The sequence below is a fragment of the Microcaecilia unicolor genome, chromosome 1 (assembly GCF_901765095.1).
Source record: "Microcaecilia unicolor chromosome 1, aMicUni1.1, whole genome shotgun sequence".
Lineage (NCBI taxonomy): Eukaryota > Metazoa > Chordata > Amphibia > Gymnophiona > Siphonopidae > Microcaecilia > Microcaecilia unicolor.
This window is the reverse complement of record NC_044031.1, coordinates 342901080-342918293: the sequence shown is the minus strand read 5'-3', so window position 1 is coordinate 342918293 and position 17214 is coordinate 342901080. Positions and strand designations below refer to the sequence as shown.

General features: G+C 43.8%; 1 protein-coding gene across 2 annotated transcripts in view; it reads left to right on the top strand.

Annotated features, from left to right (window-relative positions):
* The first annotated feature begins 431 nt into the window (after positions 1 to 431).
* Positions 432 to 17214, top strand: part of TMEM42 (transmembrane protein 42) — an 84763-nt gene continuing 67980 nt past the window's right edge. For both annotated transcript variants that reach the window (XM_030190060.1, XM_030190061.1), the window contains exon 1: positions 432 to 752. In XM_030190060.1, the coding sequence (XP_030045920.1) occupies positions 558 to 752 (195 nt within the window). In that variant the 5' untranslated portion in view covers positions 432 to 557. The remainder of the gene's footprint in view (positions 753 to 17214) is intronic.

The window sequence follows — 17214 nt, the reverse complement described above, 5'->3', positions numbered from 1 at the left end:
TGGGGGCTATTTATAACAAAAAGTTAATCCGTTATTACGTCCTCTGTGTACATCCGTCTGGTGCACAAACTGGAATATTTAAAAATCTAAGTGATTAAATAAAAATGCTACCAGCAACAATAAAAAACGATAACGTGAGTGCTGCAGCTCACCCGTGTGTTTTGAGTGTACTAGAACGACGGCTGCGCGGGAAAGGGAAAACATACTGACCTAGGTGGCTTCAACGTTTTTGACGTCATGTCACTGTTCTCGCTCAAACTTCCAGGATGTTAATAAACGAGAAAAAAATAAGGTTTGTTAATAAAGCTTGAAACAAACAACCAAAAGGTGCATTGGCTCCCTGACCGGTTTACATACTTAAAATTCCTATCTGTTCTCAAAGTCGGCAAAGAGGCAGCATTTAGGGGGCAAACGTGTGCAGCAATGAGGAACTTAAGGCACGGTGGAATGGGGCGTTCGTCTCGATTCAAGTCCCCACTCCTAGCAATAGTATAGTCAGATGAAGAAGCAGACGCTTTAGCTGTCTGCCTCTGTCTCGTTGTACCTTGGTCTGGTGCATGTGCGATGAGAACAAGGATCTGGGTGCTGAAGATTGCTGTGAAATGTCAGCGGGCACAGCATACTCGGTTCTGGCGGGACTGCTCGGAGCCTTGGCTTCCTGCGCCGCGAAATTAGCTGTAACTGCAGACTATTTAAGGGAGGTATGCAGATCAGCCATCGGGGACTGGTTCGAGGCTGATATTTATGCATGGGTAAGAAACTACGGCTGAGGTGGAGTGCGTGTTTTAGTGGGATTCGAGTAAAACATGGATCGGTTTAAATCCGCGGGGTCCACAGGAACCACGTTTTATCTGCCACCTGGTGCACCAATCTGCTGTACACCCTTACCCGCCCCCCCCCCCCTTACAAATACAAATACTATCAAACTAGTTGTGGGCGCAATAAAATATGACTACCTAAACCTATTTTTAAAAGCTGATCATTGGTTACCTTACCGAATAGCATACAGAATTCTGCTTCTTGTATTAAAAACTTTTAAGTCCAGTGACCCTCAGTTTCTTTCACTATTTTTGGCCCCTTATTGCCCCTCCAGAACTGTGTTCTGTCTTCTCGAGTCCTTTTTGTTTTTTTAGGGAAAAAAAGGTACCTGTATTCATTATGGGTAACCTTAGAGGCAGGGCCACTATCTATGACTCTGCCCCAATGGCAGCCACACCCACAGTAACTGCACCCTGTTTGCCAGCCATGATGGATATTGTAGAAAATGGATGCTGCATGTCTTTGGGAAAGATAGGTCAAGGAATATACAGGCCTGAAATAATATACAGGGTAGATTAAAAATCCAAAAGCCTGTCTAACTCAAAGATAACAAGCAGATTGACAAATAGCTTGTTTGTGACGGTTTCTGACAGTTTGACAGTTGCTGGAAAAGAGTTGGCAAACAGGGTGCAATATCAGGTGGACAGGCCGAAAGAGAAGTTTGCAGTTACTGGGTGTCAGTGGGCCAGGTCCAGGGGGCTTGCTGAAACATGTGGTAAAGAGATGCAATAACGGTTGAATCGAAAGATGTAAACATGTTTACAAGATTTGAAGCTACTCATCAGTGTTAACTATGACAGTAACATAGATCCAATCAGGTGTGCTTATTGTCATATTACCTGTATCCTGAATGGACATATAAAAGTGAGTGTACTTCCTACTTCAAGCCAGAGAGACAGCCACAGAGCTGCTCTCTCCCTATGAGAAACCAAATCAAATTGTGTCTGAATTGACAAGCAACCCAAATGCTTTCTCATAGGTAGCTTTGAGTCTTTTATATCCACTAAATGGCTTTGGTATTAAAGACTTAGACCTAGAAAACACCTATGTGTTGCTGGGGTATTATATTCCTGTAACCAATTGATTGTACATGTTACTTGTATAGTCCTTGGAGAAGTCAAGATCTGTGATGTGATATTTTGATTCGCTGTCTGTCTACTCCCTGTACAAGAAACTGCTTTGATAGCTGTACTGATAGATATGATATAAACTATTTGGTGAGTATTGTATTAGCATATCTGTTAGAAATAAACCTACGAGCTGATGTCTCATATATCTGTTGTATTTGGCTTGTTTGTTCTCTCCTGACCTGCTCAGAGTAAAGTGCACAGCTCTGATAATTTAGGAGTCTGCATAATTCGAGGTAAATATACCAGAAGCAGCCTTGGATGGGATTCATTCATCCCTAGATAGCGGTGGCTGATTGACTGCACTGGGAGGAATAAATCTCACCCTAAATATATACAATATAAACAGGCATCACTGAAAATATTGCACTGGTATAGGAGAAGAAAATAACTTGTGATTTTTTTTTGTCATTATAAATAATTTCTGTAAACTGTTACAGCTCCAGTATACCCAAAATGACACAAACCAAATTAGCACACAGACCAGGAATTAGGAGAAAAGTCTTGTCAATTCTGAAACTCAATATGTTATCTAAATCTCAGAACCACAAATAGATCCCTATATAGACACTGCCTTGCAGTCACACATGCAGAACAGAGATAGCCTCTCTTCAAATTCTTCAAAAATTAACCTAAAATCCTAAGAAACTAGACTCTGCATGCAGCACAATATCAGGAAAACAGAAAGAAACATGATTCCACCTATACAGTGCAAAATAAAACAGCAATTGGACATATTCCAAACACTAAAATGAAAATAAAATTAATTTTTTCTATCTTTGTTGTCTGGTGACTTTGTTTTTCTGATCATGTTGGTCACAATCTCTGATTCTGCTGCTTTCTGTCTGTTCCATTAACTCCATTTCCAGGGCTTCCTGTCCATTTATTTCTTTATTTTCCTCCTTTCTTCTTCATTTCTTACCCTGCATCCATAAATAAAAGCTGTAGGCTTGATTGGAGGAGGTATACAGCTTTTGCCTATTTTCTCCATCCATATCCAGCAGTTTTCCTCTCTCCCCTTCCCTGCCCTCCATCCATGTCCATCTCTTCTCTCCCTTCCATCCATCCATGCCCAGAAATTCTCCTCTCTCCCCTGCTCTCCTCTCCATCCATGTCCAGCAATTACATACATAGTAACATAGTAGGTGACGGCAGAAAAGACCTGTACGGTCCATCCAGTCTGCCCAACAAGATAAACTCATATGCGCTACTTTATATGTATACCTGACCTTGATTTGTATCTACCATTTTCAGGGCACAGACCATAGAGTACGGCACTGACATTCCCTCAACTCAGCACTCACTGAGATCTCTGGGATGCGCTTAATAAGTTTATATAGGTTTACGGAAGTAGCCGGCAACCCCAGTTCCCAACACCATTTAGCAAGAAGGTCCTCAAAATTCCTAAGTGGGGAAACCAGCTGTAGTGCTTTATAAAGGACAGAAACTGACAAACCCCCATTCCAAAATTTAGCAAAGAATGTCTGCAAGCGCGTGCCCAGAGGAGGAGATAATACAGGCAAGTCCACAGAATGTATATACTGTCTCAGTTGATGACATACCAAAAAATCCTTAATCTCCGCACCCCCTTCTCTCTCCCCTGCCCTCCCCTCCATCCATCCATGTCCAGCAATTGTCCTCTCTCCCCTGCTGTCGTCTTGTCTCCATCCATATCCATCAATTCTCTTCTGTCCCTGCCCTCTCCTCTCTAACCATATCCAGCAATTCTCCTCTCTCCCCTGCCCTCCCATCCATGTCTAGCGATTCTCTCTCCCCTGCTGTCCTTTCCCACCCATGTCCAGCAATTCTCCTCTGCCCCCTGTCCTCCCCTCCCTTCCATGTCCAGCAATTCTCCTACCCTCCTTTCCCATCCATTTCCAGTGATTCTCTCTTTCCATCCATGTCCAGTGATTCTCCTCTCCTGCCTGCCCTTCCTCCTCCCACTGCCTGCCTGCTTAAGAGTCTGGGCCAGCAGTAATCAGCCAATACAAGGCCCAGCACCAGCACTGAGGAGCCTTCGCACCCAACGCCATGAACTCGAGAAGGCCCTGTTAGTTCTGCCCTTTCTGACATATATGTGTCAGAGGGGCGATATCAACAGGGCCTGCAGAGAGCTGGCACAAAGGCTGAATGTGTTGATGTTGGGCCTTGCTTGTACTGAGTGATTACAGGCCTGGACTCTCAAGCAGGCAGTGAGAGGAAACGTGGAGGTAAAAAAAGGTGCCAGTACAAAAAAAGCACTCGGTCCAAGACCCTGAATTCTGAAACATGCCAGCTCAATGTCTCAGATTACATTCTTCACTACAGCAATTTAATGTTTCCAGCAATTTAATGATGACACAGCAAAACACATACATCAGACAACTGGTAATAGAAGAAATCAAATGCCAATGTGTACAGAGCAAAGACAAAAAGATAAGATCCATCATCAAAATTGTTAACAAGTTCCCCCCGCCCCCCATTTAAATCCTTCCTTACATGAAAATTTAACATTATCATTGGTGATAGTAACACTGCAAGATAACTGATTGGTAGCAATGAACCACCAAGAGTAAGACAACAATTACCAACATAGCAATATCAAGAAAAAGAGAGAAAAAAAAAAAAAAGGAAAAGTGGTGGGCAAGGAAAGAGGGTAGACGAGCCCTGAAGAGGGAACAAAAAAGAAATCCTCTCCCAGTGTCATCCAATGTAGAAAACCAGAACTCCAAATTCACTACAGCAATTTAAAGCTGATCTCAAAACTTACCTTTTTTTCCGTTGCATACACCTAGTTGCGTCCCCCTCACCAGCCTTGGACTTGTTGAAACTCCTCCTGACTGCTGCTCCTTCACCTCGCCCCACCCCCCTGCACAATTTGGGTTTTCTACAAAAACCCAGCATTGCATTGGGTGGGGGGGGGGGAGGGAGTAGACAGTGTGATGCACAGGCAGGAGGATTTCCGCTAGCTGGGCTTGGGGAACCTGCCAGTTCAGGTATGTGATGCAGTGTAGTAAGGGGAGCAGGAGCAACGTCATCCCTTACTACACCACTGCCTGCTTCCCTTACCTGTTTGGCTCGTTGATTTATAGTTCCTACGTTCTTTATTGGTTTGTAAGCTACTCAGGTATTCAATTTGATGGGGGGGGAAACTAAATCCCAAATAAACTTGGAAACTTGGATTGCGGTAGGACAGCATTGCAGGCTTAAACGAGGTGCTGGAGGAAAATACCTATTATACCTCAGAGCGGACAAGGCCGTAGTGGAGAAACTGGATGAAGTCTTTGCTTTTGTCGTTACAGAAGAAGATGTAAAAGATCTGCCTGTACCGGAAATGGTTTGCAAGGGTGAAGATCGGAGGAACTGAAAGAAATATTGGTGAACCTGGAAGATGTACTGAGTCAAATTGACAAATTAAGGAATAGTAAATCACCTGGACCAGATGGCATACATCCAAGGGTACTCAAAGAACTCAAGCATGAAATTCCTGATCTGCAGTTAGTAATATGTAATGTCGTTAAAATCGTCCGTAATACCTGAAGATTGGAGGATGACCAATGTGATGCCGATTTTTAAAAAGGGTTCTAGGGGTGATCCCTGGGCAAAATAGTGGAAACTATTATAAAGAATAAAATTACAGAGCACGTAGACAAATATGATTTAATGGGACAGTCATCATTGGTTCACCCGAGGGAAGTCTTGCCTCAACAAGTTGCTTCATTACTTTGAAGGCATGAATAAACATGTGGATAAAGGTGAGCCAGTTGATGAAATGTATCTAGATTTTCAGAAAGTTTTTGATAAAGTTCCTTATGAGAGACTCCCGAGAAAATTAGTCATGGGATAGGAGGCAAGGTTCTGGTGTGGATTAGTAATTGGTTATTGAACAGAAAACAGAAGGTAGGGCTCTGTCCTCTCCTGGTTCTCCTCTTATCTCTCCCATCGTACCTTCAGAGTACACTCTCATGGTTCTTCCTCCACCCCTATCCCACTCTCTGTTGGCGTCCCTCAGGGATCTGTCCTTGGACCCCTTCTTTTCTCAATGTACACCTCTTCCCTGGGCTCCCTGATCTCATCTCATGGCTCCCACTATCATCTTTATGCTGACGACACCCAGCTTTATCTCTCCACACCAGACATCACTGCAGAAGCCCAGGCCAAAAATATCGGCCTGCTTATCCGACATTGCTGCCTGGATGTCCAACCGCCACCTGAAACTGAACATGGCCAAGACCAAACTTCTTGTTTTCCCACCCAAACCCACTTCTCCTCTCCCTCCACTCTCTATCTCAGTTGATAACACCCTCATCGTCCCTGTCTCATCTGCCCGCAACCTCGGTGTCATCTTCGACTCCTCCCTCTCCTTCTCTGCGCATATCCAGCAGATAGACCTGTCGCTTCTTCCTCTATAACATTAGCAAAATTCGCCCTTTCCTCTCGGAGCACACCACCCGAACTCTCATCCACTCTCTCATTACCTCTCGCCTTGACTACTGCAACCTGCTCCTCACTGGTCTCCCACTTAGCCATCTATCCCCCCTTCAGTCCGTTCAGAACTCTGCTGCACGTCTTATCTTCCGCCTGGACCGATATACTCATATCACCCCTCTCCTCAAGTCACTTCATTGGCTTCTGATCAGGTACCGCATTTAGTTCAAGCTTCTGCTTCTAACCTACAAATGCACTCAATCTGCTGCCCCTCCTTACCTCTCAACCCTCATCTCCCCTTACGTTCCTACCCGTAACCTCCCCTCTCAGGACAAATCCCTCCTTTCAGTACCCTTCTCCACCACCGCCAACTCCAGTCTCCGCCCTTTCTGCCTCGCCTCACCCCATGCGTGGAACGGACTCCCTGAGCCCATACGCCAGGCCCCCTCCCTGCCCATCTTCAAATCATTGCTCAAAGCCCACCTCTTCAATGTCGCCTTCGGCACCTAACCATTACACCTCTACTCAGGAAATCTAGACTGCCCCAACTTGACATTTCGTTCTTTTAGATTGTAAGCTCCTTTGAGCAGGGACCGTCCTTCTTTGTTAACTTGTACAGCGCTGCATAACCCTAGTAGCGCTCTAGAAATGTTAAGTAGTAGTAGGGTTAAATGGTCATTCCTTTCATTGGAGGAGGGTGAACAATGGAGTGCCGCAGGGATCTGTACTGGGACCGGTGCTATTTAACTTATTTATAAATGGTATGGAAATTGGAACGAGTGAGGTGATCAAATTTGCAGATGATACAAAACTATTCATGGTTTTTAAAACATATGCGTACTGTGAAAAATTGCAGGAAGACCTTAGGAAATTAGAAGACTGGGCAACCAAATGGCAGATGAAATTTAATGTGGACAAATGCAAGGTGATGCACATTAGAAAGAATAATCCGAATCATAGTTACATAAGTACATTAAGTCCATCAAGCCCAGCATCCTGTTTCCAACAATGGCCAATCCAGGTCGCAAATACCTGGCAAGATCACAAAAAAGTACTAAACATTTTATACTGCTTATCCCAGAAATAGTGGATTTTCCCCAAGTCCAATTTAATAATGGTCTATGGACTTTTGTTTTAAATTTACTAAATTGTAGCTTCATCGCATGCCCCCTAGTCCTTGTATTTTTGGAAAGCATAAACAGATGCTTCACATCTACCCGTTCAACTCCACTCATTATTTTATAGATCTCTATCATATCTCCCCTCAGCCGTCTTTTCTTCAAGCTGAAGAGCCCTAGCCTCTTTAGCCTTTCCTCATAGGGAAGTTGTCCCATCCCCTTTATCATTTTTGTCGCCCTTCTCTGCACCTTTTCTAATTCCACTATATCCTTTTTGAGATATGGCAAACAGAATTGAACACAATATTCGAGGTGTGGTTGCACCATGGAGCGATACAAAGGCATTATAATGTCCTCATTTTTGTTTTCCATTCCTTTCCTAATAATACCTAACATTCTATTTGCTTTCTTAGCCACAGCAGCACACTGAGCAGGAGGTTTCAATGTATCACCAACGATGACATCTAGATCCTTTTCTTGGTCTGTGACTATTAATGTGGAACCTTGCATGAAGTAGCTATAATTCGGGTTCCTGTTTCCCACATGCGTCACTTTGCACTTGCTCACATTAAACGTCATCTGCCATTTAGGCTCCCAGTCTCATAAGTACATAAGTAATGCCATACTGGGAAAAGACCAAGGGTCCATCGAGCCCAGCATCCTGTCCATGACAGCGGCCAATCCAGGCCAAGGGCACCTGGCAACCTTCCCAAACGTACAAACATTCTATACATGTTATTCCTGGGATTTTGGATTGTTCCAAGTCCGTTTAGTAGCAGTTTATGGACTTGTCCTTTAGGAAACCGTCCAACCCCTTTTTAAACTCTGCTAAGCTAACCGCCTTCACCACATTTTCCGGCAATGAATTCCAGAGTTTAATTACACGTTGGGTGAAGAAACATTTTCTCCGATTTGTTTTAAATTTACTACACTGTAGTTTAATCGCATGCTCCCTAGTCCTAGTATTTTTGGAAAGCGTGAACAGACGCTTCGCATCCACCTGTTCCACTCCACTCATTATTTTATATACCTCTATCATGTCTCCCCTCAGCTGTCTCTTCTCCAAGCTGAATAGCCCTAGCCTCCTTAGTCTTTCTTCATAGGGAAGTCGTCCCATCCCCGCTATCATTTTAGTCGCCCTTCGCTGCACCTTTTCCAATTCTACTATATCTTTCTTGAGATGCGGCAACCAGAATTGAACACAATACTCAAGGTGCGGTCGCACCATGGAGCGATACAACGGCATTATAACATCCTCACACCTGTTTTCCATACCTTTCCTAATAATACCCAACATTCTATTCGCTTTCCTAGCCGCAGCAGCACACTGAGCAGAAGGTTTCAGTGTGTTATCGACGACAACACCCAGATCCCTTTCTTGGTCCATAACTCCTTACGTGGAACCTTGCATGATGTAGCTATAATTCGGGTTCTTTTTTCCCACATGCATCACCTTGCACTTGCTCACATTAAACGTCATCTGCCATTTAGTCGCCCAGTCTCCCAGTCTCGTAAGGTCCTCTTGTAATTTTTCACAATCCTGTCGCGAGTCAACGACTTTGAATAACTTTGTGTCATCAGCAAATTTAATTACCTCACTAGTTACTCCCATCTCTAAATCATTTATAAATATATTAAAAAGCAGCGGTCCTAGCACAGACCCCTGAGGAACCCCACTAACTACCCTTCTCCATTGTGAATCCTGCCCATTTAACCCCACTCTCTGTTTCCTATCCTTCAACCAGTTTGTAATCCACAATAGGACATTTCCTCCTATCCCATGACCCTCCAATTTCCTCTGTAGCCTTTCATGAGGTACCTTGTCAAATGCCTTTTGAAAATCCAGATACACAATATCAACCGGCTCCCCTTTGTCCACATGTTTGTTTACTCCTTCAAAGAATTGAAGTAAATTGGTCAGGCAAGATTTCCCCACACAAAAGCCGTGCTGACTCGGTCTCAGTAATCCATGTCCTCGGATGTGCTCTGTAATTTTGTTTTTAATAATAGCCTCTACCATTTTCCCCGGCACTGACGTCAGACTCACCAGTCTATAGTTTCCCGGATCTCCCCTGGAGCCTTTTTTAAAAATGGGCGTTACATTGGCCACCCTCCAATCTTCCGGTACCACGCTCAATTTTAAGGATAAGTTGCATATCACTAGCAGTAGCTCTGCAAGCTCATTTTTCAGTTCTATCAGTACTCTAGGATGAATACCATCCGGTCCAGGAGATTTGCTACTCTTCAGTTTGCCGAACTGCCCCATTACGTCCTCCAGGTTTACCGTGAAGTCAGTAAGTTTCTCCGACTCGTCCGCTTGAAATACCATTTCCGACACCGGTATCCCACCCAAATCTTCCTCGGTGAAGACCGAAGCAAAGAATTCATTCAGTCTCTCCGCTACGTCTTTGTCTTCCTTGATCGCCCCTTTTACCCCTCGGTCATCCAGCGGCCCAACCGATTCTTTTGCCGGCTTCCTGCTTTTAATATACCGAAAAAAATTTTTTACTATGTTTTTTTGCCTCTAATGCTATCTTTTTTTCGTAATCCCTCTTGGCCTTCTTTATCTGCGCCTTGCAATTGCTTTGACACTCCTTATGCTGCTTCTTGTTATTTTCAGACGGTTCCTTCTTCCATTTTCTGAAGGCGTTTCTTTTAGCCCTAATAGCTTCCTTCACCTCACTTTTCAACCAGGCCGCCTGTCTTTTGGAGTTCCGTCTTTCTTTTCTAATTCGCGGAATATGTATGGCCTGGGCCTCCAGGATGGTATTTTTGAACAGCGTCCACGCCTGTTGTACAGTTTTTACTCTCTCAGTTGCCCCCCTAAGTTTTTTTTTTACCGTTCTTCTCATTTTATCATAGTCTCCTTTTTTAAAGTTAAACGCTAACGTATTTGACTTTCTGTGTACAGTTACTTCAAGGTCGATATCAAAACTGATCATATTATGGTCACTGTTATCAAGCAGCCCCAGTACCATAACATCCCTCACCAGATCATGCGCTCCACTAAGGACCAAGTCTAGAATTTTTCCTTCTCTCGTCGGCTCCTGCACCAGTTGCTCCATAAAGCTGTCCTTGATTTCATCAAGGAATTGTATCTCTGTAGCGTGTCCCGATGTTACATTTACCCAGTCTATATTTGGATAATTGAAGTCACCCATTATTATCACATTGCCCATTTTGTTCGCATCTCTAATTTCTTTTATCATTTCTGTGTCTACCTGCTCATCCTGGCGAGGCGGACGGTAGTACACTCCTATCACCGTTTTTTTTCCTTTTATACATGGAATTTCAACCCACAATGATTCAAAGGTGTGATTTGTGTCCTGCTGAATTTGTAATCTATCTGAATCAAGGCTCTCGTTAATATACAATGCTACCCCTCCACCAGTCCGGTCCACCCTATCACTACGATATACTTTGTACCCCGGTATGACAGTGTCCCACTGGTTATCCTCCTTCCACCAGGTCTCAGTAATGCCTATTATATCCAATTTTTCATTTAGTGCAATATATTCCAACTCTCCCATCTTATTTCTTAGACTCCTAGCATTTGCATATAGACATTTCAGAGTATGTTTGTTGTTCTTATTTGCATGATGCTTAGTACCTGACACTATTGATTTGACATCTTTTGTCTGATCTTTAGTTGTATTTAAGGGCACCTGGTCTACCACGGTCTGTTGTGCAACCTCACTATCAAGAAACCCTATCTTCCCTGTTTGTGAGGTATCTTTGCAAGATACCTTTTCCCGAACCATGCGCTTTTGAGCGACTGTCGGCCTTCCCCCCATTTCTAGTTTAAAAGCTGCTCTATCTCCTTTTTAAATGCCGACGCCAGCAGCCTGGTCCCACCCTGGTTAAGGTGGAGCCCATCCTTTCGGAATAGGCTCCCCCTTCCCCAGAATGTTGCCCAGTTCCTAACAAATCTAAAACCCTCCTCCCTGCACCATCGTCTCATCCACGCATTGAGACTCTGGAGCTCTGCCTGTCTCTTGGGCCCTGCACGTGGAACAGGTAGCATTTCAGAAAATGCTACCCTAGAGGATCATAAGGTCCTCTTGTAATTTTTCACAATCCTCCCGAGATTTAACCACTTTTAATAACTTTGTGTCATCAGTAAATTTGATTACCTCACTAGTTACTCCCATCTCTAGGTCATTTATAAATATGTTAAAAAGCACTGGTCCCAGCACAGACCTCTGGGGAACCCCACTAACTACACTTCTCCATTGAGAATACTGACCATTTAACCCTACTCTCTGTTTTCTATCTTTTAACCAGTTTGTAATCCACAATAGAACACTACCTCCTCATTAATCCATGCTTTTGAATATGTTCTGTAATTTTGTTCTTTATAATAGTCTCTACCATTTTGCCCATCACCAACGTCAGACTCACCGGTCTATAATTTCCCGGATCTCCCTGGAACCTTTTTTAAAAATCGGCGTTACAGATGACTTCTGTAGATCCACGACGCCCCCCAGACGAGCTCTGAGTTAGAGCTGGGGAGGACTCCTGAACCCCTCGCGAGATGAGGAAAAGTACAGGAATGTCCCTCAACCCCTACTGGGACTCACCCTTCCCAACAACTGACGTTGGAACGCTTCGGGGTGATGACAGGACCTATTCAAGCTTCTTCCCCTGCTACCAGCGCCGACGTATCTGATTTTGCCGGCAGTGTAGACGGGGTTTCTTTGAGCCCCGTCATGCTTGCAGCTCCCCCACAGCCAGAACGAGGAGGCATGGAAGCGGGGCCTGCAGTTCAGCTTCCAGGAGAAGAGGAGCAGAATGTACGGGGAGGGAACTGTCATCTACCACATTTGCTTATTTCCGATCGGACGAAGAAGGGCAACCTTCGAAAGCTAATCAAGAAATGTATTAAGTTATGTCCAATAAAAAAGGTATCATCTTATTTTATTTTCCATGTTTTATTTTGTTTTATTTCTATTGATTACCTAAGAAAGAAGTGAATGTGATTGTTAACTAACAGAAGCACACTGTGTGATAGTTTGGGAAAAGAAAATAGGTCAGCAGTACCTCCTGTGTTGATTTATGTTAAATATATATTAACAATATTATTTTATTTCCTTTTCTTGGATCTGTATTTCTAGTATTTCCTAATTGTTAAGGTCGAAGGAGTAAACTTAATTTCAACTTTATGTTAATAGAGATAATTGGTTGAAGATTGTATTACAAATCATCTCTGAGCTGTATAACAATATAAATAATAAAGAAAATATACATAAAAATCGGCATTACATTGGCCACCCTCCAATCTTCCAGTACCACGCTTGATTTTAAGGATAAATTACTAACAATAGCTCCGCAAATTCATTTTTCAGTTCTATCAGTACTCTGGGATGAAAACCATCCGGTCCAGGAGATTTGCTACTCTTCATTTTGTAGAACTGCCCAATTACGACCTCCAGGTTTACTACTACTACTTAACATTTCTAGAGCGCTACTAGGGTTACACAGCGCTGTACAATTTAACATGGAAGGACAGTCCCTGCTCAAGGAGCTTACAATCTAAAAGACAAATGTACAGACAATCTGATAGGTCAGGCAGATTGGGGCAGCCTATATGTTTGAAAGGTTAGGTTCTGAAAGCAGCATTGAAGAGGTGAGCTTTAAGCAAGGATTTGAAGATGGGTAGGGAGGGGGCTTGGCGTAGGGGTTCAGGAAGATTGCTCCAGGCATAGGGTGAGGCAAGGTAAAATGGGCGGATCCTGGAGTTGGCAGTGGTGGAGAAGGGTACTGAGAGGAGGGATTTGTCATGTGAGCGGAGGTTACGGGCAGGAACGTAGGGGGAGATGAGGGTAGAGAAGTAGTGAGGAGCAGCAGAGTGAGTGCATTTGTAAGTAAGGAGGAGAAGCTTGAATTGTATGCGGTATCTGATCGGAAGCCAGTGAAGTGACCTGAGGAGAGGGGTGATATGAGAATAACGGTTTTGGCGGAATATAGGACGTGCGTCAGAGTTCTGAACGGATTGAAGGGGGGAGAGATGGCTGAGTGGGAGGCCAGTGAGGAGTAGGTTGCAGTAGTCGAGGCGAGAGGTAATGAGGGTGTGGACGAGAGTTCGGGTGGTGTGCTCAGTGAGGAAAGGGCAAATTTTGTTGATGTTGAAGAGGAAGAAGCGACAGGTTTTGGCAGTCTGCTGGATATGCGCAGAGAAGGAGAGGGAGGAGTCGAAGATGACTCAGAGGTTGCGGGCAGATGAGACGGGGAGGATGAGGGTGTTATCAACTGAGATAGAGAGTGGAGGAAGAGGAGAAGTGGGATTAGGTGGAAAGACGAGGAGCTCGGTCTTGGACATGTTCAGCTTCAGGTGGCGGTTGGACATCCAGGCAGCAATGTTGGATAGGCAGGCTGATACCTTGGCCTGGGTCTCTGCTGTGATGTCTGGTGTGGAGAGATAGAGCTGGGTGTCATCAGCATAAAGATGATACTGGAAACCATGAGATGAGATCAGTGAGCCTAGAGAAGAGGTGTAGATAGAGAAGAGAAGGAGTCCAAGGACAGATCCCTGGGGAACTCCAACAGATAGCGGGATGGGAGTGGAGGAAGATCCATGAGAGTATACCCTGAAGGTGCGGTGGGAGAGGTAGGAGGAGAACCAGGAGAGGACAGATGAAAACCATCCGGTCCAGGAGATTTGCTACTCTTCATTTTGTAGAACTGCCCAATTACGACCTCCAGGTTTATAGAGAATTCATTCAGTTTCTCCGACTCGTCAGCTTCGAATACCATTTCTGGCACCGGTATCTCACCCAAATCTTCCTCGGTGAAGACTGAAGCAAAGAATTCATTTAATCTCTCCGATACGGCTTTGTCTTCCCTGATCGCCCCTTGTACTCCTCGGTCATCTAGCGGTCCAACCGATTCTTTTGCCGGCTTCCTGCTTTTAATATACCTAAAAAAAAAAAAATTACTATGTGATTTTGCCTCCAACGCAATCTTTTGTTCAAAGTCCCTTTTATCCTTCCTTATCAGCGCTTTGCATTTGACTTGACATTCCTTATGCTGTTTCTTATTTCAGTTGGTTCCTTCCATTTTCTGATGAATTCTTTTTGTTGTAATAGCTTTCTTCACCTCACTTTTTAACCATACTGGCTGTCGTTTGTTTTTCTGTCTTCCTTTTTTAATACGTGGAATATATTTGGCCTGGGCTTCCAGAATGGTGTTTTTGAACAGCATACATACCTGATGTAAATTTTTGACCCTTGCAGCCTCTCCTCTAATATTATTTTTTTTTCACCGTTCTTCTCATTTTATCATAGGCTCCTTTTTTAAAGTTAAACGCTAATGTATTTGATTTGCTATGTATACTTCAAAGTTAATATCAAGTCTGATCATATTATGATCACTGTTATCAAGCGGCCCCAGCACCCTTACCTCCTGCACCAGATCATGCGCTCCACTAGGGACTAGGTCTAGAATTTTTCCTTCTCTCATCAGCTCCTGTACCAGCTGCTCCATAAAGCAGTCCTTGATTTTGTCAAGGAATTTTACCTCCCTAGCGTGCCCTGATGTTACCTGATGTTAGGGTCCACCTTGGGGGTCAGGGCTCAAGAAAAAGATCTGGTTGTCGTAGATAATACGCTTTAATCTTCTGGTCAATGTGCGACAGCAGCAAAAAAAGCAAACAGGATGCTAGGAATTATTAGGAAAGGGATGGTGAATAAGACCAAAAATAATATAATGCCTTTGTATTGCGCCATGGTGTATCCGCACCTTGAGTATTGTGTTCAATTCTGGTCGCCGTATCTCAAAAAAGATATAGCGGAATCTGAAAAGGTTCAAAGAAGTGCAACCAAAATGATAAAGGGGATGGAACTCCTCTCTTATTAGGAAAGGCGAAAGAGGTTAGGGCTCTTCAGCTTGGAAAAGAAACAGATGAGGGGAGACATGATTGAGGTCTACAAATTTCTGAGTGGTGTAGAATGAGTAGAAGAAGTAAATTGATTTTTTACTCGTTCCAAAAATATAAAGACTAGGGGACACACGAGAAAGTTACATGGAAATACTTGTAAAACAAATAGGAGGAAATATTTTTTCACTCAACGAATAGTTAAAGCTCTGGAACTCTTTGCCAGAGGATGTTGTAACAGCAGATGGCATATCTGGGTTTAAAAAAAGGTTTGGACAGATTCCTGGAGGAAAAGTCCATAGTCTGCTATTGAGACAGACAAGGGAAGCAACTGCTTGCCCTGGGATTTGTAGTATGGAGTGTTGCCATGATTTGGGTTTCTGCCAGGCACTTGTGACCTGGCTTGGCCACTGTTTGGAAAACAGCATACTGGGCTAGATGGACCATTGGTCTGACTCAGTATGGCTACTCTTATGTTCTTATACACTGATTTGATAGCTTTCTGGCTTGCAAGTAATGTATAAGAAATTAAAACTGAAGTGCACCGCATTGAAACACAGTCCCCCAACATATACATGCTTCCCCTGTATGGTATCAAAGCCAAAGAAATTTTGCAGTCACAGGATGCCCTCCACCCCCTGCCCTCTCCTAACAATGGTGTAGAGCTAGGATATTTCCACATAAAATTCACAAGCAAGTGGCTGACAAAATAAAGGCTAAAGAGTTGGCATTCCTGAAATACAGAAAAACTCAAGAAGAGGAACACGGAGAAGAATACCAGATAAAACTGAAAGAAGCCAAGAGAGAGATATGTCTAGCGAAAGCGGAAGAACAAATGGCTAGAAATGTAAGGAGGGGTGACAAAAATTTCTTCAGGTATATTAGTGAAAGGAGGAAAACTAGAAAGGGAATTGTGAGACTGAAAGATGCTGCGAACCGCTATGTAGGTAATGATGAAGAAAAAGCAAATTTGCTAAATAGATACTTTTGTTCTGTTTTCACAGAAGAAAATCCTGGAGAAGGACCACGATTGACTGGCGAAAGTACATATGAGAATGGAGTGGATATAGCACCGTTCACGGAAGAGAGTGTGTATGAACTACTTGACAATCTAGAGGTGGACAAAGCCATGGGATCAGACGGGATCCACCCCAGGATATTGAGGGAGCTCAGAGAAGTTCTGGCGGGTCCTCTTAAAGATTTGTTTAATAAATCCTTGGAGACGGGAGAGGTTCCGTGGGAGTGGAGAACAGCGGATGTGGTCCCTCTTCACAAAAGTGGTGATGGGGAAGAAGCTTGAAACTACAGGCCAGTAAGCCTCACTTCGGTTATTGGATAAGTAATGGAAGCGATGCTGAAGGAAAGGATAGTGAATTTCCTGGAAGCCAATAAGTTGCAAGATCCGAGACAACCTGGTTTTACCAAAGGTAAATCGTGCCAAACGAATCTCATTGAATTCTTTGACTCAGTGACCGGAGAATTGAATCAGGGACGTGCTATAGACGTAATCTACTTAGATTTCAGCAAAGCGTTTGACACGGTTCCCCACAGGAGGCTCTTGAATAAACTAGATAGGCTGAAGATAGGACCCGAAGTGGTGAACTGGTTGATGGACAGACGCCACAGGGTGGTGGTAAATGGAATTCGATCGGATGAGGGAAAGGTGAGCAGTGGAGTGCCTCAGGGATCGGTGCTGGGGCCGATTCTGTTCAATATATTTGTGAGTGACATTGCCGAAGGGTTAGAAGGTAAAGTTTCCCTTTTTGCGGACGATACTAAGATTTGTAACAGAGTGGACACCCAGGAGGGAGTGGAAAACATGAAACAGGATCTGTGGAAGCTAGAAGAATGGTCTTAAGGTTTGGCAATT